The 23301-nt window shown below is 36.0% G+C and overlaps 1 protein-coding gene across 18 annotated transcripts in view; it reads left to right on the top strand.

Annotated features, from left to right (window-relative positions):
* LOC133844182 (MAP/microtubule affinity-regulating kinase 3) overlaps positions 1-22294 on the top strand; it is a 33049-nt gene extending 10755 nt beyond the window's left edge. The window contains exons 1-17 of one of the 18 annotated variants that reach the window (XM_062278061.1): positions 3564-3746; positions 5474-7025; positions 7219-7434; positions 7499-7719; positions 7832-8113; positions 8208-8401; positions 9488-9600; positions 9693-9879; positions 9964-10078; positions 10151-10278; positions 10341-10503; positions 11064-11177; positions 14029-14099; positions 15626-15749; positions 20158-20307; positions 20375-20493; positions 20556-22294. In XM_062278061.1, coding sequence (XP_062134045.1) covers positions 5598-7025; positions 7219-7434; positions 7499-7719; positions 7832-8113; positions 8208-8401; positions 9488-9600; positions 9693-9879; positions 9964-10078; positions 10151-10278; positions 10341-10503; positions 11064-11177; positions 14029-14099; positions 15626-15749; positions 20158-20307; positions 20375-20493; positions 20556-20614 — 3684 coding nt within the window. In that variant the 5' untranslated portion in view covers positions 3564-3746; positions 5474-5597 and the 3' untranslated portion in view covers positions 20615-22294. Of the gene's footprint in view, positions 1-29; positions 1405-3563; positions 3747-4764; positions 7026-7218; positions 7435-7498; positions 7720-7831; positions 8114-8207; positions 8402-9487; positions 9601-9692; positions 9880-9963; positions 10079-10150; positions 10279-10340; positions 10504-11063; positions 11178-14010; positions 14100-15625; positions 15750-18247; positions 19379-20157; positions 20308-20374; positions 20494-20555 lie in introns of those variants that run through there. The other 17 variants (XM_062278071.1, XM_062278072.1, XM_062278062.1 and 14 more) reach the window with 17 other exon arrangements.
* Positions 22295-23301: the final 1007 nt, after the last annotated feature.

Below are 23301 nucleotides of genomic sequence, written 5' to 3'. Positions count from 1 at the left end.
GTGTTTCGCTCAGAAAATATTGTATATATTAAAGTAAAAAAGCATGTGTGAGAGAAGTGACGAAGACGCAAATAACATATAATGTGACTGTGTCTTTAATAAATATTTGTTGTGCTGTTAATGCTCTAATAGAATTAAACAAGTCGCGAGTTGCACTAAAAGCAACTGATTGTGAGCTGGAATACTGGACAGTTATAAAATATAACAGATGTTGTCACTCTGCGTGTGTAAAAATTGCAGGCATCTCATGCACAGATGATGCGTCAGCAACAGACTCAATACGACTGAGTTGAATGATTACCAAATAAATCGAAATTGTAAAAAGATAGCAATTAAGGAGGAACACTCAGATAAACCGACAGACACGACATGGGACAGACAACGAGTCATCGACAACAAACCCATGCGAGTGGCAGCCATAACCACAACAATAATAACAAAGATGAGCAACCTGCTGCCACACACTTTGCCAATCGACGTACATCAGCACGCAAGTCTACATCATCGTCATCATCGAAGCATTACACAACACTGGTGCAGCAGCCCACATTACGCAAGGATGAACTCTCCATATTGCGCGACTCTTTGCTCCGCAATGGCAGCATCATGCGCAAAAATATGAACGATCCTCAGCGTCGACCAATCACAATTAGCGAACTAAAGGGTTCGGCGGCACAGGCTTCCGGTTCGATAGAAATTGGTGATGGCACTGCTGAAGTGAGCAGCACCAGCAATCTGATGAACTTTCCGCTGCCAATCGATTGCAGTTCGAAAGTCGAGGATGTGCCATCGGTATCGGCATCGACGACGCCCAATGAAAATCGAAATGAGTTTTACATCGTTGGCGATGGTTACCACAAAACCGATTACTGCTATTATCGTAGTCCCAACGGAAATTTTCACAAATTGCCAACTGATTCCTTTCACAAAATGTCCGAGGGCTGTTTTGTGCGAATGGCAGACGGTGTGTTTCGTCGCCTTGAGTTGCCCGCGAAAGCTCAACAACAGATATCACGACGCGCTTCCAAACTGGACGAGATTGCTGGCCCGGAGAGCACGGAAAATGCGGCAGGTGCCAACAATGTGAAGAAACAATTGTTAAAGTTTCTGAAAAGATCGAAAAGCCATACTCCTGCCACAATTGCCAAGCTTCAAAAGGATAAGGAAGATGCGCGCTTCGAACGCAAACAGCGGTTGTCGAATGCCATGCGACAGAAAGCAATGGAACTGAAAACATCAACATCAGGTGCCGCAGGTGTCAAATCAAATAATCCCAGCAACAAAATTGTGGTTACCATGATTGAGAATGGCGGGCTGCCGATTGTGGCCACCAGCAAAGCAGAGCGACCTAAGAGTAAGGACAGCTCATCAGTTGTCGCTACTGATAAGGCGCGTACCTCAAGGGTATGTACACAATACTCAACAACAAGGGCGGCTTATTGTTATAGGATTCTACTGGTACATATTTTCATTAATCCGAAAATAATTTTCCCACTCAAAATAATCAAAGCTCTAAATACTGAAAATGCGTATCAGGGAGAATCACTTAACTATTGATTTTGTTAGCAAAAATCCAACTTTACTCAACATTGAGGTGGTTTAAATAGGACTTATTATTCTCCCCAAAAATATGTTAGCGGCTTAGTCTCTCCCTCCTCTCCCTCACATACTTATTATCGTTATTCATCATTATTTACAATCTTTAAAATATTTTTCTGTGTTATATTGGATATTCCATTTCAAATATGTTGGGAGAAATGGTATTTCATGTTTGTGTTTTTGTTTTCTCTCTCTTTGTTTTGTCTTGACTGTTTTCTTTAACTTGTGTATTTTTGTCCCACTGCAATTTACATATTCTCGTTTCACAGTTTCACTGTCTCTTTCACACATAAGCAAACACACACAGAAAAGTGTTTCAATACAAGTCACTGGTTATGGATTGTTGTCGATATTGTACTTAACCATTTGATTTTGAGTAACAGTAATAGAAATTTTCTTTTTGATTATGATTTCTGTTTAATTTCAGATATTCTCTGTTTATACAAATTCATACTTAACACAATTACGATTAATATTGATACCCATCAATTTCAAACGTGTTTTTTTTTTCATTTGACTGAGGATAAATTTAACAACCTATAAATACGACTACGGTTTTTTTTATATTTTTTTTTGTCTAATTTTCCTATGTATATTCCCAATGATATTTTACATATGTAAGTAGTAGGTGATTAGTCAGGTAGATCGTTGCGAGTTTACTTCCGGATTGCAATGAAATTTGCACAATAGGAAGATGATATGGCAATTTTATAGCTATCTGCTTTGTTGGGCTTTATCTTTTTAAATGCAGTTGTAACTCGGACTTCTTATCTTGGAGTATATGTATGTACATGGAGAATTTCATACTCAAAACGTGTGTGGTGTAAAAAGATGATTCAATCCTGTGCCTTCCACGTTCATGCTTTCAATGGGCTTATGGCAGTGTTATCGATGGGGAAATTTGAAAATGTTTTGATAATTAAATGTATTTAGCTGGGCAAACATTAAACCCCGCGATACATAATATATACAGGCGTTGTCACTTGCAAAAATAATTTAAGCAATTGAGATTGCTTAAAGAATTTCAAATTTGAAATTAAAGCAATTAATTGTCATAAAAAGTGACGTTTTTAATTCATGATTTCTTTGGCTGAAACTTGATTTCATTTACTCATACAGTGCGTAACAAAAGTATTTCACTCTCGTCACACATGCATGCATAAAGAGAGATGCTTGCTTGCTGTGTGTTTGAGTTTGTGTGTGTGTGTGTGTAAGTCTCATCTACGTGATTTTGTCGTTTGCGATGAAAGTTTTTTCTTATAAGTTTTTGCTTAATTAAAGCAAAATAGCTGTGAGTAAGCAGTAGCTTCCATTGAATGAAAATGGCTCACACAATTTCCGAATTTCGCACACAAATTTGTCTGGTACTTTTTTTTTTCTGTCTGAGAGCCAGGTGAAGTAAATTTAACAATTCTTTTCTCAGCGTTACGCTCAGGTGATATCAGTTTTGGTCACACACACACACACCAATACACATTGCATATGCTGCACGTGTGTGCATACACATACATACGTATGCCCACTAACCTCACACATACAGACAGACAGAGGCACACACACACACATGCGAAATCAACGCTCCAAACGAGCTCTTTGTCAAGAATAGACAGATACTGTTTAAGTGAATGGGAGTATATGTGAGTGCGAGTTTAACAATGTTTGTGTGCTCTCCGTAGTGATGTGTGTGTGTGTGTGTATGTATATAAGTATATTTTTGTGAGTGGCCGCGGTATAAACTAACACAAGCAAGAGCACCCCACTAAAAAGCGATATTTTGAGTGCGCGTGTATTGTGTTCGTGTATTGAGGCCGACTTTTCAGTCTCTGGCCTGGTATAGCGGTAGTGCTTGAGATGTGTGAGTGTGTATGTTTTGAATGTGTGTTGATGTATGTATGTATGTGTGTGTACGAGTGTTGGTGTGTTGTTGCTGGTACACCGATACTGGGAGTACTCGTACTCCAGTTGCTGCTGTTACTGTGGCTAAAGTGGCTGTTGTTGGCTGTGTTAGCTGCTGAGCTGTCGCCGTCGCTGTCGCTGTAGCTGTCACTGCCTGTTGACTGTAGTTGATTGTTGGCTGACGGCGTTTACGTCAGAGTTACAAACTGCGATTATTTAAGGAAGCTCTAGGCAAAAAACATAAAAATAAAGTGTGCACACTCTTTATACACATTTTATATACATGAAATAAATAACGGCAATTACAACAAGTGCAAGTGCTCGCCCCCTCGTTACCCCTGCCGTGCTGACCGCCAAACCGCGTGTGTGATTGATAAGATAGCCTCGATTAAAAAATCCAAAATCGCGATTTTAAATACATTTGGAAAAAAAAGAAAAAAGCGAATGCGAATCAAAAAAACCAAAGTCTGACGAATAAATGTTTGCTTTTTTTATAAGTGAAAATGACGAGTTAATTGTCTAAAAGTGGTTCATTTACTACTTATGTGTATGTTCTTGTGTGTGTTTGAGTGCGAGTGTGTGTGTGCCTGTGAGTATATATGGATGCAAAGATGTGTGTCGGTGTGTTGATGTTTATTCGTGCGAGTTAAAAGCTTTTCGCTCTCTTCGTTACGAAGCTGAACAGTTGGCGGACGCTGTTAGTTAAACGTCGATTTAAATAACTATTTCGATTGCTGAAAACTATTACGAGCTAACTGTTTAACTAAAGCATTAAGGCAACAACAATAAGAAAAAACATCTAATGAATCATAAAACAAAGAGAAGTTTGTGAGCGCAGCGAAACGTGACGCAAACCCAGAACATCTCAGCTGAACTTGTGCAACAGTCGTCGCACTGTGTACTTTGTCGTTGGTTGTGTGTGTGTGTGTGAGTGAGCGTAAGCCGACGTAGTTGCTAGCGCAAATACTAAAAACATTCGTATGTACATTAATACATATGTACATATAAATTAACTTGCACAAATACTTAAATACATATGCCCAGCGTATACACACATACATACACGTTGGTTGCGATAGCGCAGTGTACTACTGCACAGGTGTTTGTGAGCGCAAGTGGGTGTGTGTGTGTGTATAGGTGTAAGTCTGCGCTCTCAACAGCGCTTTGGTTGCTCTCTTGGCTCTCTTTGGCGTTGCTCTCGCTCTCAGTTTGCCTTCTCCATGGCGCTGCGTAGAAGTGTTTTCCACTGTGTTTCTTTCAGTGTCACCAAAGTCAGATTAGCTCTTGACTATGAGTTGTTGGCTTTCGTCGTAAATATTACGTTCGCTTTCGCACTCACCATACTTAGTCTTGTAGATTTGTATATGAGCTACATACATTGATACTTACACTCACACATTTGTACATACATGCATAAACAGCAATGTATGGGTGTGTGTGTGTGTGTGTGTGTATTAAATTCGTTTTCGAGGTTTTAATGCGCAGCAACAGCGACTTGTTGAATTAAATATAAAGTATCTATGTATGTATGTGTCCTCAATGGCAAACTAGCAACACCAACAAACATTCAATTCAATTTGCTGCCGCGGCGGCGAAAGCAAGAAAAGTTTACACTATCAAACCGAAACACACACACGCACATATATAGACAAACGTACGTACGTTTGTGTGTGGTCACAATTGTATTGGAATATCGAGTTCAACTTGGCATTAAAGTGAAATCCAAAAAAAAAAAGCATCACCGTTTCAAATCACAGCTTTGTTGAACCAAATAAACGAGGTTGGCCGATAACTAGGCGACTTACCTGTTCCTCCCCCGTCCCTTCATTTGCGCATGCATTCAAAACCAATTGGAGAATCGATAGGCCTACTATCGGTTTTGCAAAAGGGTTTCAGCTCATCAGCCATCAGCTGGCAGGCTCTTGACAAAAACATCTGTGCGTGCATAAACAATAACAAATTTTGGTGCAACTTATAGTTAAATGCAAACACAGAGAGATATAAACATAAACAAAATACAAACGGTATAGCAAGTGTATAAATTGTGATTTATTTTAAATAAACATAAAACCAAAACAAAAAAAAAAAAGTGGAAAAATACGATGGAGTCATCGCCGACAACGCCGCCGACGCCCACGACGCCAGATCTAAATCGTGGCGACGCATCAAGGAAAAGCGTTCGTCCCTATGCGGCACGCAAGGGTCTGGCGCCAGCTCCACCCAAGCTTAGCCTTGCCAATAGCAATAGCAGCAGCAGCAGCACCAGTAGCAACAACAACACGAGCAGTAAAAATAAGAATATCGATAGCAGCACTATCGATAACAGTAGTGATATCGCACATCTTGCCAAGACGGAACCACCAGCAAAGTCAATCGAAATCGATCTCAGTGATGCCCAGCATGCAGACTACGACCAACTTGTGGAACTGCGACGACCTGGCGATGCAGTCGCTGTCCCACTGCCACGCACCGCCGTCTCTGCGATTCCGGCCTTACACTTACAGCCAAAGCCACAGCTACAGCCGAAGCCGAAGGCAACGCCCCGCGTTCAAATGTCCGCAGAGGATGATGTGGGCGTCGCCTTTGCCCTCGGCTCCATTGAGAAGCATATACTCAATATGGAGGAGAGCTTTAAGCAGCAGCGGAGCGAAAGCCAGCAGCAAGAACAGTCGCAATCCTCCATGGATGTGATGAAGATGAAGAGCAAACGCTATGGCGAAACGGAGAATCTGCTGCGACCAGGCATCAGCGATATGTCCTCGGAGAATGATTTCCAATATTTGGGCGGCAGACGCAACCAGTTGGATGACAGCAACGAGCAAATGCTGAATGAGTTTCAACGTGGCAGTGATGGACGCAACTCAATTGGTGCCTACTCGAAGAATTCGTCCACAACGACAGCGGGCTCGGGTGCACTAAAAACTAAGCTGGCACGCACTGCATCCGACACTAAGAACACGGATACGGTGCTCGCAATGCGTGCCACGCTGAAGCAGAAGGCGCATCACGATGTGAAGCCACAGGCCGGTTGGCGACCAGCTGCGGCAGCTGCTGGAGCTCCAACTCCCGCGGTACGCACCACCACAACGAGTCGTGGCAATAGCAGCTCTAGTGTGGCCGATGGTGGATCGTCGTCTAAGCTCACGGCAACGACAATTTCGGCGAGCAAGCGACGTGAGGAAAATCTGCGACAATTTGAAGCTTTGCTTGCACAGAAATCATCCCAATCGCAACGCCATGCTGCGGCTGCAGCTGCAGCTGCAGCTGCCGCAGGATCCTCAAGTGGTGCTGCCACTGCCGCAAGTGGTGCTGCCTCGAAACGTCGCTCGGAGCGACCAATTGTAGCGCCCATACCGCCCTACAACTCTGCTCGCTCTGAGCACACGTCGCGTCACACATCTGAGCAAAAGTCTGCTGTCACCTCCAACTACAGCTCTGGCGCTGCTTCGTCGGGGGCTGACCACCAACGGGCTGGTGCTGCCAACGCGGTTGTCTCACGTACGAATGCATACGGCAACAGTGTTGCTCAGGTAAACTCAAATATCCGCTCAGCTTTCAGCTTCAGTTGCCATCTACATTTCATTCAGCTCAGTTGACCTCTCTCCCCACAAATCAGACCTCATTTTTGACCCCTTCTCTTTAGGGTGGGAGAACTTAGCCTAGAGTTTGCTCAATACTACTTTCAATACCTAATATCTATGCTTGTTTTTACGACATTTTCAGGGATCTCCCAATCTGCAGATGCGCAGCAGTGCTCCAATGCGATGGCGCGCCACTGAGGAACATATTGGCAAGTATAAACTGATCAAGACGATTGGCAAGGGCAACTTTGCCAAGGTGAAACTGGCCAAACATCTGCCTACTGGAAAGGAGGTGGCCATCAAAATCATTGACAAGACCCAACTGAATCCTGGGTCTCTACAGAAACTCTTCCGAGAGGTAAGTTCGTCTTCTCGCCTCACTCTTAGGACATCTGATAATGATAATTATGTTTGCTTTACAGGTTAGAATAATGAAAATGCTCGACCACCCCAACATTGTGAAACTTTTTCAAGTGATCGAAACGGAAAAGACATTGTATCTCATCATGGAATATGCATCGGGTGGCGAGGTCTTTGACTATCTGGTTCTACATGGCCGCATGAAGGAGAAAGAGGCGCGTGTCAAGTTTCGTCAAATTGTATCGGCTGTGCAATACTGTCATCAGAAGAGAATAATACACAGGTTCGTCTGAGCCATGAATGAATAACTTATAACTCAGAAATTATGAGATCCAATACTTGTATTCGTCCTCGTGGATTTATCGTTATTTAATAATATTTTTTGTACTTAACAGGGACTTAAAAGCTGAAAACTTATTACTGGACAGCGAATTGAATATCAAGATTGCTGATTTTGGATTTTCGAACGAGTTTACGCCTGGCTCAAAGCTGGACACGTTCTGTGGTAGTCCTCCGTATGCGGCGCCCGAACTCTTCCAGGGTAAGAAGTATGATGGTCCCGAGGTGGATGTTTGGTCGCTGGGCGTCATTCTTTACACATTGGTGAGCGGATCCCTGCCTTTTGATGGTTCCACTCTGCGAGAGCTACGCGAACGTGTACTCAGAGGCAAATATAGGTGAGAAAGAATGTTCCACTTCTCTTTTGTTCTAATCTCTAATTTGAATCTCTTAATGATGATTGATTGCTTACGGTGCGCTTGCATTTTGTAGAATTCCCTTCTATATGTCAACTGATTGCGAGAATTTGCTGCGCAAGTTTCTAGTACTGAATCCTGCAAAACGTGCTAGTCTTGAAACAATCATGGGCGATAAGTGGATGAATATGGGGTTTGAGGATGATGAGCTCAAGCCATACATACAGCCCAAGCAAGATTTAGCCGATCCCAAGAGGATAGGTAAGACGGGTACTGTATATCAAATTCATTACTAATATTATTAACGAATTGTGTGTCGAGTTGTTCTGTTGCCTGTTTCCTATTACTATATCTATCTCTATATATTCATATTTCTATATATTTGATATCTTTTTTTTCGTTTGTATTCGTATACAACGTCATCGTATACTATATGAGTTCATAATTGTAGTTGTTACACTCTTATTATTATTTGACTGGTTCAAAAACAAAATACGTTTAACTTTTTCAAACAACAAATTCTCATTAAGCAGCGGGGGCTAAATCAGAATCAGAATCGGCATCGATACGACGCAGTGCATTTGACATGATGCTAATGGTGATCTTTTTAATCGGCGAATGGAAAGTGCCACCACATCATCAAAATGTATGCCTCATTGTTCCCCCATCTCAGGGGAGAATTACGTATTTCTTTTCTCGACTATGGCAACCATTAATCTGAACATTTCGTTTATCTTTCTTTCTTTTCCTTATCTTGTATCTTTATCTACATCTTTGTTTACATTCTGACACGCGCTTTTACACAAAAAAAAAATAAATAAATAAAAAACGAAAAGTTCAACCGGAAAAAAACTTGAATGAGAGAAAAAAGGAATTCGAATTCAAAATTAATTTATGCTTTTCGATTTTCTTTGCCATACGATGACAATTATTAAGTTGTATATATATATACATGTATTTTGATATTCGCATGTCAACTTTTGCTATACTTGTAAGGAATCCCCTCACAAAAACAAAACAAAAAAAAAAAACAAATCCATAAAACACTAGAGGGTCTATAAGAACTATAACCAAACCAAACAAAACCAAACCAAGAGTCTTCCAATTCGCGCACACAATTCAGCTGGCGATATTTGAGTTCGAGCCACAGAATATATAATGTAATTGTAATGAATTTGCATGTAATGTATACTAAACTATTACTACTACTTCTACTACTGTTATTAACCAAATATGATGATGTTGTACTAAATATGCTGTTGTGTATATGGATAATATGAGAAATATATATTTATAATGTTGACCCGCTTTGCGATGCTTCTTCTATTTTTTTTTTCTTCGTTTGCCACCATACAGAAGCTCTAGTCGCCATGGGCTACAGTCGACTGGAGATTGAGACGTCGCTGGCCCTGGGGCGTTATGACGATGTCTTTGCCACGTATTTGTTGCTGGGCCGCAAGAGCACAGATGTACGTTGATCGATTGATTATCATTATGATGAATATGTATATAATTTAATGGATTTGCTTTCTCTCGCTCTATCTCGGTGTGTGTCCTGTAGCCTGAAAGTGATGGCTCACGGTCTGGATCATCGCTATCACTGCGCAATATACCGGGCAACGAGGCTGGTGGCAATGCTGGCAATGCCGGCAACGTGCAAAGTCCAACGCATCGTGGCGTCCACAGAAGCATATCGGCGTCGAGCACCAAACCCAGTCGCCGAGCGTCGTCCGGTGCGGAAACGTTACGTAAGTCCCATATTTGGGGCTACATCAAAAAGTGCCTGCCACTAAACAACAACTTTCTCTCTCTCTCCGTGTTTTTTGTTGCAGGTGTTGGACCCGCAAATGCCACAACAACAGCCACGGCTGCAGCGGGAAACGTTGGCTCCGTTAACCCAAGCAACAACTACAATGCCGTAGGCACAGCCGCAGAGCGTGCTTCAGTGTAAGTAATCAAAGTGCAATACGCAGAGTTAGAGAAAGTTATTCTAATCCTATACACTTTTCTTCACACTAGTGGCAGCAATTTTAAACGTCAAAACACCATCGACTCAGCCACAATAAAGGAGAACACGGCGAGACTGGCCGCACAGAATCAGCGACCAGCGTCGGCTACACAAAAAATGCTAACCACAACAGATACATGTAAAGCGCCTCCCCCCTTAAATGTTAACTTGGAAATTAATCAATTTGTATTCGCATTACAGCGCTGAATAGTCCAGCCAAGCCGCGCACAACCACCAAGTATGATCCGACTAACGGTAATCGCACAGTGAGCGGCACCAGCGGTATTATACCACGCCGTTCAACCACACTGTATGAAAAGACTTCATCGACGGAGAAAACCAATGTTATTCCTGCAGAGACAAAGTACGTGTTGCCAGTTGCCAAGTGGCCAAAAGAATCTGTTAACTCCTCTTTTTGTTTTTTTTTTTCTTGCCCTTGTGTTTATTGGTTACCGCCTAAATTGTTTGCAATCATTAGTTTTTAGCTGTTCGGTCAGTTCATCCATCAATCTTACACAATATCTTCTCTGCTCTCGCACTTGTGTACATATATTTTTATCATCATCTTATATGGTTAGAGAAGATCGTTAGTATTAAAACAGATCTCGATATATTTGTATAGTGTTCAGTTTCAGCATAAATCGTAATATCCGTTCGTTGAACGCACAGTTTAGTTCTCTATAACTATATTATTTCTTAGTTGCAACAAAACAAAAATTATTCAATTTTCGATATCGTTTTCATATTTACGTTTTGATTTTCCACTTTGAATGCGGGTTATGTTTTCAAATACCAAATACAACAAAATACGATTTCAATTTAAAATTTTACGAAATATTTATCAAAATCAAATCTCTACCCAACTTTTTCGGCAACAACAAACAAACAAAATAAAAAAAAAACAATAACATACTACGTAACCAGCAGTGGATCTGCAGCTACCGCTGGAAAGGGTCACACAAAAAGTGCGTCTGTGTCTAGCCCTAGACCATCCACAGACGGATGTGTATCAGTATCAATTGACCCCCTTGGATCGAGGTATACAACACACATTGCAAAACATTACCCAACCAATCAAAATACAATCAAAACGAAAATTGTTTATAAACAAATTATTGTATTTCATTATATTTCTTTCCATTTTATGCATTATAATTTCTAAATTGGCAGCCTATTTAAAATGAAATGTATTTTTGTTGCTAGCTTTGAATCATATAGATCAATCATGTTATTTCTTAGAAAAGAGACAGCACATCGTCTATGTCCAAGACTCTTTCGAGGCAAAATCCATACTATAGCGAAATCAACTAGATGTGATCATTGTTAAACAAATTACATTCATTTTTACTTTTACTCAGTTCTACAAAATTTAAAAATTGTAGAAATAAGAATTGTTTAAAATCGATTTATATATTCTATAGTTGTGAACATGTTTTTTCCTTAATTATGGAAATTTTTTTAAATCTAGTTCATATTATAGCCAATAATAGTATAGTATAACTCCAGTAGCTATTCCACTAAGCTAAACGCATCATACTTGAGATGATTTGGATTAGTCTAATAGTCCTACAATATTATAGGTTAATCCTTTTTTAATCAGGCAGTGTATAACTGTAGACCTTAAAAACTCCGGCTTCAGGCATATAGTTTTTATCCTTTATGACAAAATGTGAGTGAGGTATTTTTTTTAAATCTTGAAAAGAATTGTAGGATTAGTTAAGAATCTGAAATGTTCAATTCTTTTGATTAAAAATTACCTGAAAGATGCTTTTCAATTATAGCAAAATGTTTCCATGTTGAAATTCTATATGTCCGATATTTCTGATTACTAATTCATATTGAGTGTATTTCCCGCTATATTCGTTGCTGTGCGTGATGATCGATAACTTGATAGCTCATGTGCTCATTTGGATTATCGTGTAGATGAAACTTGTATATTCCTAACTTAAGCATTTACTAGTTGTTTTGTTCTTTGAAAATTTGTTTTGTGTTTTTTTAGATGTATTGTTAGATACTTTATCTCTCTGTATATTATTTGAAGACGCTCTCTTAACATTTTGATCAATTGAATAATGTAAATTTCTTATCTTTTCATGTATTTTTTTGATACAATTTATGAAAAATTAATGTCTAATATTTGATAAAAACTACTACACTACCACATACAACCAACCAACCAACCAACAACAATCTGCAACAAATGTCCTTGGGTATTCGTGTCCAATTATTACTCTACTATTATTCGATAATACCCCGTTACAATCCAATCGAATATCCTTTCTGAAAATTTGCAAATTTCGTTTCGAACCCGAAACGAATCGATACGAACAAACTTTTTGGTGAGTGAAACTGAAAATTAATAACATTAAGCAAACTTTCAAGGGGTCTGGCAAATATACGCAAAAATAAAAATGATTCTGCAATTACAAATGATTCTATTTTTGGGTATATTTTCCTGCGACCATACTTAGCATAATTTCTCAACTCAGACTTAGAATAATTAGCATACATATACCCTTAAAAAATTGCTAAAAAAAAAAAAAACATTTATCTGGCATGCGCGGTACTTAAACTTGAATACTTTTGTATACTTGAAACAATTTTTTTAATTTTTCGTTTTTTCTTCCTTTGAATTGGGCTTGTTTTTGATTGCTACGCTGAAACCAATGTAATTAATTGAATTAAAATGCAATATATAAGCAGCAAAAGTCTTGATACGAGATGCAATCACGTGAATGCTTCATACTCTGCATGTCCGCGACAAATTCATTGCAAACAATTTCGATTTATAATAAAAAAAAAAAGTACAATTAATACTAACAATAATAATGGTAGCCCCAATTATCCATTCATGTTGTCGTCGAAACTTTCCCCAGTTCTATATAAATGTACTTTATTGTTAGATATATAATCTCTAAATATATAATTTATATAAGTATTTTGATGTTGTGCCTTTTCGACATACTTATGTATTTCCTTCCGTATGTTTCGTCTATATCCAACTTTACCTATACTAATTCTTTTCACCAAATAGGTAATATATATTAGGCTTGGGTTCATCTTACGATGAACTGAAATAATTTCTTCGCCTCCTCAATATATCTGCAATCTTTCAAATATGTCTCTTGTATCTGTCTGTGATTATTATCATGATTGCTTCACTATCTTTGTTAAACATTCTCATGAAATGCTTCAATAATGAAATAGGCCCATCAAATTGTTTGAAGATGATTATATTATACTATTTATGTTTAAGAACCCACAAAAAAAACCCAAAAAATCTATATATTTAAGTGCTTGTTTTATATTCAGCGATTTACATGATTTTTTTTTAAATCTTTTTCTTTTCATTTTGTTTCTGTCTACAAATATGATTATCAAAATATCAAATCAAATCCAAATCAAATATATAAAACAACCATAATCGTTTGATTACCACTGCCACCACATCACGCATTAACCAATCAATCAATCAATCGATCAATCAATCAATATCTGCTTGATTCGCGCTGTCTCGTGCCTCTCCCGCACAACAACAACCACAACAACAACAACAATTTGGAACTGGATCACAATATCGATAACGAAAATATATGATGACGTGAATTGTATTTATTATCCTTATCACATCCACTCGCACACACCTCTATCTACCTACTATTAAACGATTGCATAAATATTAAACAAAAACCAACTTGATACTGATTATAAAAAAAAAAACTACATTCGTTTTCTGAAATGCAATTCATTACTCTTGGACTTGAATGTTACTCTCCCAACGAAACGAACTGACGACACACGATAATGATTCGATATATCCATTCATACGTACCATGTGTGCCATATGTATTGTAACTGTACATATATATAGTCTGTTCGATCGACTTAGAATGGCATCGGCTGTTAAATCAAGCAGACACTTTCCAAGGAATGTTCCATCACGTTCAACCTTTCACTCTGGTGAGTTTTCTGTTTAATTTTATTTATTAGTTTTAATACAACAACAACAAAAAATAACTTAATTTTACTCACACTCAAACTTTACTAACAAAAAACAAATGAAATCCCTTAAACAAAAATCGAACGAAACAGCAATTCTAAAATATCATAGACTTAAATTAATAATCAATAATGTTAATCGAGTTTTGTTAAGTTCTATTTCCTACCTTCATAATTTTTATATTATTATTTTCGACGATCTTTTGCACGTTTCTTAATAAAGAAAAAAAATATCGAAAATTCTGTAAATTAAAATAAAAACGAAAAACAAATTCGATTTTCAATATGATTTTTTTTATATATATTTTCTATTGTTCTTGTTCTTGGTCGATGTTTCATGCACCCACCGCTCCTCCATATCGCTTCTCATTTTAGCGGATTTACTCATTTTCTTTCAATGTGTTTTTGAATGTGTTATTTTTTTCTAAATCAAATCATGCACGATTGTTGTCTGAGTGCGAAAAACTGGGCTGAAATTGGCCAAACCGCGTCAGAGTGGCTTCGTTTTGTTAAGTATTTATTTAATAATAATTGCATGTCGCGGTGCCTTCTTCATTTGTCCATACCAAGAAGACCCAGAAAAGATCCAACTATAAATAAACGAATAAATAGTTCACATAGCACTGTCCCAAATTGAACTGAATATACGAGTATTTTTAGCCTAGACTCTATCCATAGTTAATAAATATATTTAAACGACAGATGTAGAAACTATAGCATGCATATAATATATAAATACGATAAGTATGTTTCATAATTGCAGCAAACTTTATACATACATACATATTTAATATTATACAATCCAATAAACTATTTGAATTCAAGTTTTCTTAAATAGTTTAGAAATTAATTAGAGCGTTACTATTCTATATAAAACTATACTTATAAATGTATCATATCAGTTAAACAAATTTGGGTAAAAAATTTTTGAATTTGCATAAAATTTAGTTTTGACAATTTTTATTCAATCGAATTTCACATCAAACTTTTTCAAGTGTAGTATTAACTAGAAGAATTCAAAATATATTTTGTTTATATAATTTTCAGCATTTATGGGCATTTAACAGACTTTTTTATATTAGGTTGTACTACAATATTTGGAGGCTAAAGATATTGCACTTGATATATAGCGATTATGCGATTCTTTTTGCAGATTTGTTTTCAATCAACTATCGAAAATTCTGAAATTTTTATGTGGTGGAAATTCGATTGTTTATTAATTAAAATGATGTGAAAACTAAAAGTTTTATAATAAGTAAACAAATAATGATGACCTTTATAATATAAATACGTTAATAAATCTATTTATTTCTCAAGAATCTGTAATGTACAATTAAAGACATTGCTCAAGCATATTTTGTAAATTTAAAACTTAGATTTATTTTGCATATAGCAATCGATATTTATCGAATCTAGGAAATATACGTAGCATTATTAAGGATAGTCCTGTGATGTGATACTAATTAATAAGTGTTTGGTTTTTATAGGTCAAACCAGGGCACGAAACAACACTGCGTTGGAATACTCTGGTACAAGTGGCACCTCTGGTGATTCACCGCATCCCGGTCGCATGAGCTTTTTTTCGAAACTTTCCTCACGTTTTAGCAAACGGTAAGTTCGCTTTTGAGTTGTATATCGATGAATCGATAATCAAATATCTGTTTTCATTTCTTCTGTTAACGAATATTACGAGAAAAGCAAATGCAGTTTTTAATTTAAATTCTATTTTGTTTTATTATTATTTGATTTTGACTATATTAATAGATTTTTTTCATTTGTTATCACTTTATGTATAATTCTTTTTGGTTTCATTTATGATTTTATTATTGTTTCATGTTACATTCTTGCATATTTACACACACACACACACATATGTACATGTATGTATGTATGTGTTTATGTTTTGTACCAAATCCGTTAAAATGAATGAATGGACAAAGGGCTGAAGATGTGATATTTTCGATTGCAAATTTCCTTCTCCGATATTTTCGAGAGCATTTAATAATTACCACGAATTGATATCAATATAATTGCATAATACAAAAAACGAGAATGAGAAAGCGTGTCAGCAGCAGTAGTAGAGTTAACATAATATTTGTCATCCGATTGCTGGACGATTTTGATTTAAATATAAATTATCCATTACCAAAAAAATATCTGCTAGAAAACACTTTTTAATAATGTCTATAATTAGAAATCTATAGAAAGAGAACGGGCGAAAATAATTATTTTTTTTTAACGGACACTGAGTCGGCTTTAACTGCTTTTTCAAATCCCAGAATTCGAATTAATTACACCTCGATCTGGCTATATGTACTGCATACATGTACGTGTACATATGGTATCTAGGAGCACGCATTTAGACCATTTAATATTAGAGCACAAATTGCGAATTTGCACTAAAAAAAAAACATTACAAAACTCGCTTAGTTATAAGAGAGCACGATTTTTAGAAAGCACTCCTTGCTGAGAGAGCTTTACGACTGGCTTTGCAGAGCATATTTTTAGAAAGCTCTCCTTGCTAAGAGAGCTTTAAGACTGGCTTTGCAGCTTTCCATAATTTTTGAAATTGAAATTGAAGACAACAGCAGCTCACTGGTGCAGTTTTGACATTAACATCTAAAGAAAAAAATTACAAAAAAAAAAGATAAATTGGATATTTAAATCAACGAAGGTGTCACCTACAATGTTTCGGAAGTTTTATATATTTTTGTGAAGAGCGGACTGTCTTTTTGGCATTTGGTTGCATGAATTACAAAAAAAGCGTCTTGTTGTGAACATATTTAAACTTAATACAATGTAATACATTTCGTTATTGTTTACTCGTTTCTTTTTTTTCTTATTTCTTGCTAATTTGTCGACTAATTTGTATGGAACTTGTTATATTATTTGTTAATTGTTATTATGTTCTGTTGTTATTTTTGTTTATTTCATTTCATTTAAAATAACAGTATTTTAAGAGGAAAAAAAAATATGTAAATATCATAAAACACACATAATAATTGCATATGCTCATATACATATGTACAATGTGCAGGAGAATTGGTAAAGATTCGTTCTTATATGTATTTACATACATCAAACAATCAATCAATCAATACATCAATAAAAAAAAAGAATGAGTACTTGTATACGTTCATTGAGTACTTGAATTAATTATTATGAAAAACATGGAAGAGTCCTATAGCTTGTTACTAGACACAGACTGCTGTTAGATTAATCAATCAATCAATCAAATCAAATCAATCGAAACTGTAAAACAAATTAAAATGAAAATCAAAATCAAAATCAAAACAATCGAGTCGGTTAAATGATTCGGATACAAAACAAATACAAAACTACGCATACATACAATACCAATACATACGTACATACATGCATATGATTATCTATGTATGTGTAAATTACGTATACGTATTAATGAAGCCGATCTGCATCTAATTGGCAATTGTTCAACACTGCCAGGATCTATCGATTTCCAAATACGCTCGTTCTCTTATCTCTCTGTTTCTATCTATCGCTCACTCCCTCTCCGTCACTCCTACTACAAAATTTTGTTGTTTTTTTTTTTTTCTTGTATGATATATACTACATAAGTTGGATATTACGTCACAGCCATTATATATACTACTTGTCTATATAGTATGTATGTATAACCATCTATGTCTATGTGCTACTTATGTGTATACATGATCGATCACCCACCCCACAATGTTAGGATGCCTTTCTTGTTCTTGTCTCTTTTTCTTCATTTTAAAATGCATATGACATCTTCTTTTTTTTTCTTGAATCAAAAAGTAATTATTATTAAAAGTATTGCTATATCTCTCTTACTTTGTCAGAACATTTAATTCAATTTGTTTAAATTATTGCGTTTTCTTTTCTTTACTTTTCTTTTCTGTTTTCAATATTAAACCCAAAAGTTTCAGTTAATTTACCCGAAACAACAAAAAAAAAATAAAATTCCGTTTCGTTTTTAATTCTTATTCTTATCTGTCCACTTTCTTTTCCCTTTTTCATTTTCTCGTATTTGTTTGTTTTTTTACCCATTATTAATATATTTTTTCCAGCCGTGAATAATTTGTTTAAAATTTTTTCTTTAATTTTAGGCCAAACCAGTAATTAACAAAACAAGCATTAACTACTTCTTGTTAATAGTTCTAAAACTGAAACAAACGATTCCCCCCGTAAAGTAAACGCGCGTGACGGAGAGAGATATGATACAGTTACGATATGATATATGATATATTATGATACGATACAGATACAAAACAAAAACAAAACAAATTCACAGATCACAGATCAGATCAGATCAGATCGATCGGCGGTTTGATTCTACTTCCGATTCCGATAGCGATTCCGATTCCGATTCGTACCCCCTCCAAAACCATGAACATCGACAACGTTGAGTTCCGATACGTTTGACAGACATTCAGAATGCGTCTATGTTTTCTACAATTATTAACTAATTATACTTACACACATTTATAAATAAAACCAAAAAAATGCAAAAAGAAATCAATTAAAATACATATATACAATATATATTTAAAACAAAAAAATATATTAATAATAATAATGAGGTGTCAATGCCACGGCAAAAACGGAAACCATTAATTTAACTTGTTTTCTTTGTTTGTAAATTAAATTAAATATATTAAAAATGCAAAATCAATCAACAATAAAAAGCAAAACAACAAAATAGAAGAGATCTATTGCTATGACTGTCATATTTCCTGTTTTGTTTTTTTTTCTACAACAACAATTTTCGTTTAGCTAAAACTAATAAAAGATAAAGATATAAATAATAATAATGATTACTGCGAAACGCTAATTAGTTATTGCATATGTACATATGCGTATGTATATTTATGACAAATGCGAACAAGAGAACACCAAAAGCAGTTATGAATTTATGAAATTGATTTACTACTATTTCGATATATATATGTATATATACACATATATGTATGTGAGAATGAACGTATTTGTATTTGTATTTGAAACTATTTCCAATCAAGCAAGCAAGAATCATATACTAGTATATACAATCAGAATTATTAAGAGTAACACATAATTATAATAATCGGAAAGATTGAAGATTGATTAATAAAACAAATGTTTATCAAATTGTCGAAAGTCGAGGTCGAAGTCGAAGCGCATCAAATGATGAAAGCGTATTTAGTACATTAAGAACACAAAAACAAAAAAAAAAAGAAAATAAGAAAAAAAAAAAACAATACTTAGATACAGTAAACAAATTTATCTTTAATCAAAGATTAAATGTATTAAAAAATTGTGCATGTGACCATTTTATTTGTACAGATGATTATCTATAAATCGAAAAACATACAACAAAATACAAAAATAAAAACAAATGAAAAATCGTGTTATCGGGCACCTTCAGTGATCTGATTAGTTATGTATATTAAGTTTCAAAGAAATAACACCTAATTAAATAAATTGATTATTTAATTAATTAGCAATAAATTATCTGGAAGATTTGTTAAACAAAGCAAATATCAGCCCTTACAACAAAAAAAAAAACACCCATTTGTCTTTTCATTTGACATTTTACCAACATTTAGTGCTAACTTAACAGATCATTAATCGAGCATCACTAAAGGCCTAGCATACATTCGAATTTATATGAATTTACATTTTCTTTTAACTGGGGACATAATTGAGTTTCAAATTGGGGTCGATAAAGAGTTGAAATGTATTTTTATAGCACAGAGAAAAGATCTAATAAGCAAGCAGAGGACTTTTATTAGATAGTGTGATTGATAACATCTTAAGTGTTTGATTGTTGAACGAAGGAACTACATATATTCTTTTAATACAAAGATTTCAATAGAGAAAAAAAAGGATTAAAGGGAAAGAGTACCTTTTTTAATCTGGGTGACAATTTTCCTTATTAATTAGAGGAATATCTTTGGTAATTAGAGAGAGGCTGCCTAACTCGAGTTAGTCGTAGAGAACACTTGATGGTTTCTCAAATGCAATTTAACCATTTTAGTACATCCACCACGGAGGAGGCCGCTAAGCCCAGGGTGCTTCGATTCACATGGTCCATGAAGACAACATCGCCCCTGATGCCCGATCAAATCATGCAAAAGATACGCGAAGTGCTCGATCAAAACAACTGTGATTACGAGCAACGGGAACGGTGAGATAAATTATTAACCTATGCAAAATGTATGCACAAAACATTGATTGATCATTTATTTGATTAGATTTGTCCTTTGGTGCGTTCATGGAGATCCGAATACAGACTCGCTGGTCCAGTGGGAGATAGAGGTCTGTAAGCTGCCGCGTCTATCCCTAAACGGAGTTCGCTTTAAACGCATTTCTGGTAAGTTTTGCTTGTCTTTCTAAAACATGGATCAGGTGTTAATAAGCAACATCATATTGCAGGTACTAGCATCGGCTTCAAGAACATTGCGTCTCGCATTGCTTTTGACCTTCGTCTGTGACTTAACAAAACGAATAATGAAGGCTGCGCGGCCAACACCAACACCAACACTACAAATGGCAGCAGCTGCAACACGACGAAGACGATGACGATGATGAGCACAACCAACAACACCAACACCAACAAAACTAGCAACAACAGCGCCAACACCAACACCACCACCGACAGCGACAGTAAAACCACCTCCACTGCCAAATTTCATCATCTGGCCAGCGGCAGTAGCAAGTTGTCGGAACAATCGATGCCAATTTGGTCACTCAATCGCCAACAACGTGCGAATCGAGTGCGTGTTAAGCAGAAAAAGAAGACGACAAACGTTCTGAGAACAGCATTTCAAAACTATTTGCCCTTCAGATCGAGGGAAAACCTTCAGGCGTCAGAGCAGCAGCAGCAGCGTCCCATAGATCAAATCATGGAAGAGTATGCGACTGAATCTCAAGGGCAAGTGCCAGCAACAAATCCCTCGATATCAACTATTAAGAAACACAATCAAGTCTTCGAAAAGCAATCGGATGGCGCTGGAGGTGAAAATGGAGGTGGAAATAGAAATGGTGATGCAAATGGAAATGAAGATGGAGTTGGTGTAGCTGAGCTAAAGCCAAGAGGCGACAGCGGTCGCAATCGATTTAAGCGAAACATCAAGAATACCCGAAGTCTAATTGTGTGTAAATTAACTGGCTCGCGGCGACATGGAAACGGCAGAGGAGGAGGAGAAGGTGGAAGTGGAGACACGGAAAAGAAGAAGGAAATGAAGGACGGAGAGGCAGCATGTGTCAATGTTATATCTAAGGAAAAACCAAACACCAAACAACAAGAACAACAACAACAACATCAGAAAGTAGTAATGTTACGCACCACAACTCTCTAAAAATATATACATACATAACATAAAATTACTATATTAATTAGACAGTTGTAACGTGACGGATTTGTTTATATACAAGGCTTCAAATCATATGAAAGAAATACACAGATACACCACAAAAACACACACACACAACAACACACACCACTTTAGCATAGAATCTCAAGAGTAAAAATGAAATGTTCTACATTTATGCATTGATCTATCGCGTATTGAATATATAATTTATATAAAATAACAACTCGAGCAGACAGCAATTTACCCAATATCTAAGTACATAAGCACATCAAGAAGAGATCATCAACACATACACACAGACACACAGACACACATTGCATACATACATACATATATCCACATATTGAAGGATCACTTAAATCTATATAATCGTTAAATATGCTAGACAGTGTAGGCGAGAGAGAAACACCGTTCTAATTCAAATAATAGTAATACAACAAACCAACAGCAACAACAACATCAACATAATAATAAATCAAGAATAAACAATAATAATGAAATCAGCGCAATAATACTGCATTTTTCTACGCATTGTCTAAAGGGCTATAAACACACTCTCACACACACACAAACATACATAAATATATTGTAGACAAACACATCCATAAGAAAAGAAAATTGTTCGTTAACTACATTTAATGTTGGCCTAACTCAAGCTCAAAACTCTTTTTGGTATACTACGCCCAGTCTAAATAAAACTATATACAAGTACATACATAATATATCAAATAAGCAAATCAGATAAGTGTGTTGTTCGGGCGTATGACAGTTAATTGAATAAAACACTGCAAAATCAGAGATCATCGATAATAGTTTTGAATTCTCAACAAGGAATCTAATAATATAATATACATATTTGTGAATCGCTCTATTGTCTACATGTTTATGCGATTATGCGTTAGTTTTCACGTTTTCTTTCGTCTATATATTTTTTGAGTGAGTTATGTTTAATTGAAAAAAAATACAAAAGTTGTATATTATATTTATTACATTATATTTATTTAATTAGCAGGCATTTCTGCATGGGCCCAACGAGTGAATGTCTCCCCCCGAGTATTCATTGTGCATGCCCTATTTGTAAAAATAGAGAATGCTTCAAGCAGTATAATTAATTTCACACTTGATTATTTTTAGAGAAAATCGTGAAATTGCTCTGTTAAACTGAACATGTGGATCGAATAAAATCAATAGTACTCCATTAAATTAATCTCTCTTTCGGTTGTATATATGTATTTTTATCTACGTATATTTAGCTCGAGACTCGATGGCATTTAAATGTTCTCTTCGGATAAGTAGCTTCGTTATTCATTTCAAGGATCTTATGATCATTTTCACAGTGGCATGACGGTACATTATAAGGTAGAAGGGTATTATACCTTTGTGCTTCCAAAAATTGAGGCAGAAGGAGAGACTGTAAAGTATATATATTCTTGATCAGCGTCAACAGCCGAAACGATATAGCCATATCCGTCTGTCTCTCTGTCCGTATGAACATCTAGATCTCAGAGAATAATATATAATTATATTCTTTGTTATTCCTGAAAATTTGGTTTCGAACAGATACAAATTGCGAAGTTATTTAAGAAATACCTTTGTATGGGGAAATACGCTTACTCATTTCGGGTCTTATTTGCTTTGGTTGACAATCTGGTTATTTTGCAGTGTGGGGTAAATTTTGAATGGTGTACTATATCAATACACTAATTATATCTTTCGGTATATTTTCAATATTCTTGCGGTATATCTGGTATATTTTAAAATTAATACCGCACTGTTTTGCTCTTATTAAAAATGGGTAGCGGGTA

Source organism: Drosophila sulfurigaster, chromosome 3 (assembly GCF_023558435.1).
Source record: "Drosophila sulfurigaster albostrigata strain 15112-1811.04 chromosome 3, ASM2355843v2, whole genome shotgun sequence".
NCBI classification, from domain to species: Eukaryota; Metazoa; Arthropoda; class Insecta; order Diptera; family Drosophilidae; genus Drosophila; species Drosophila sulfurigaster.
Note: the sequence above shows the minus strand (reverse complement) of the source record. Positions and strands in the feature narration are given on the sequence as shown.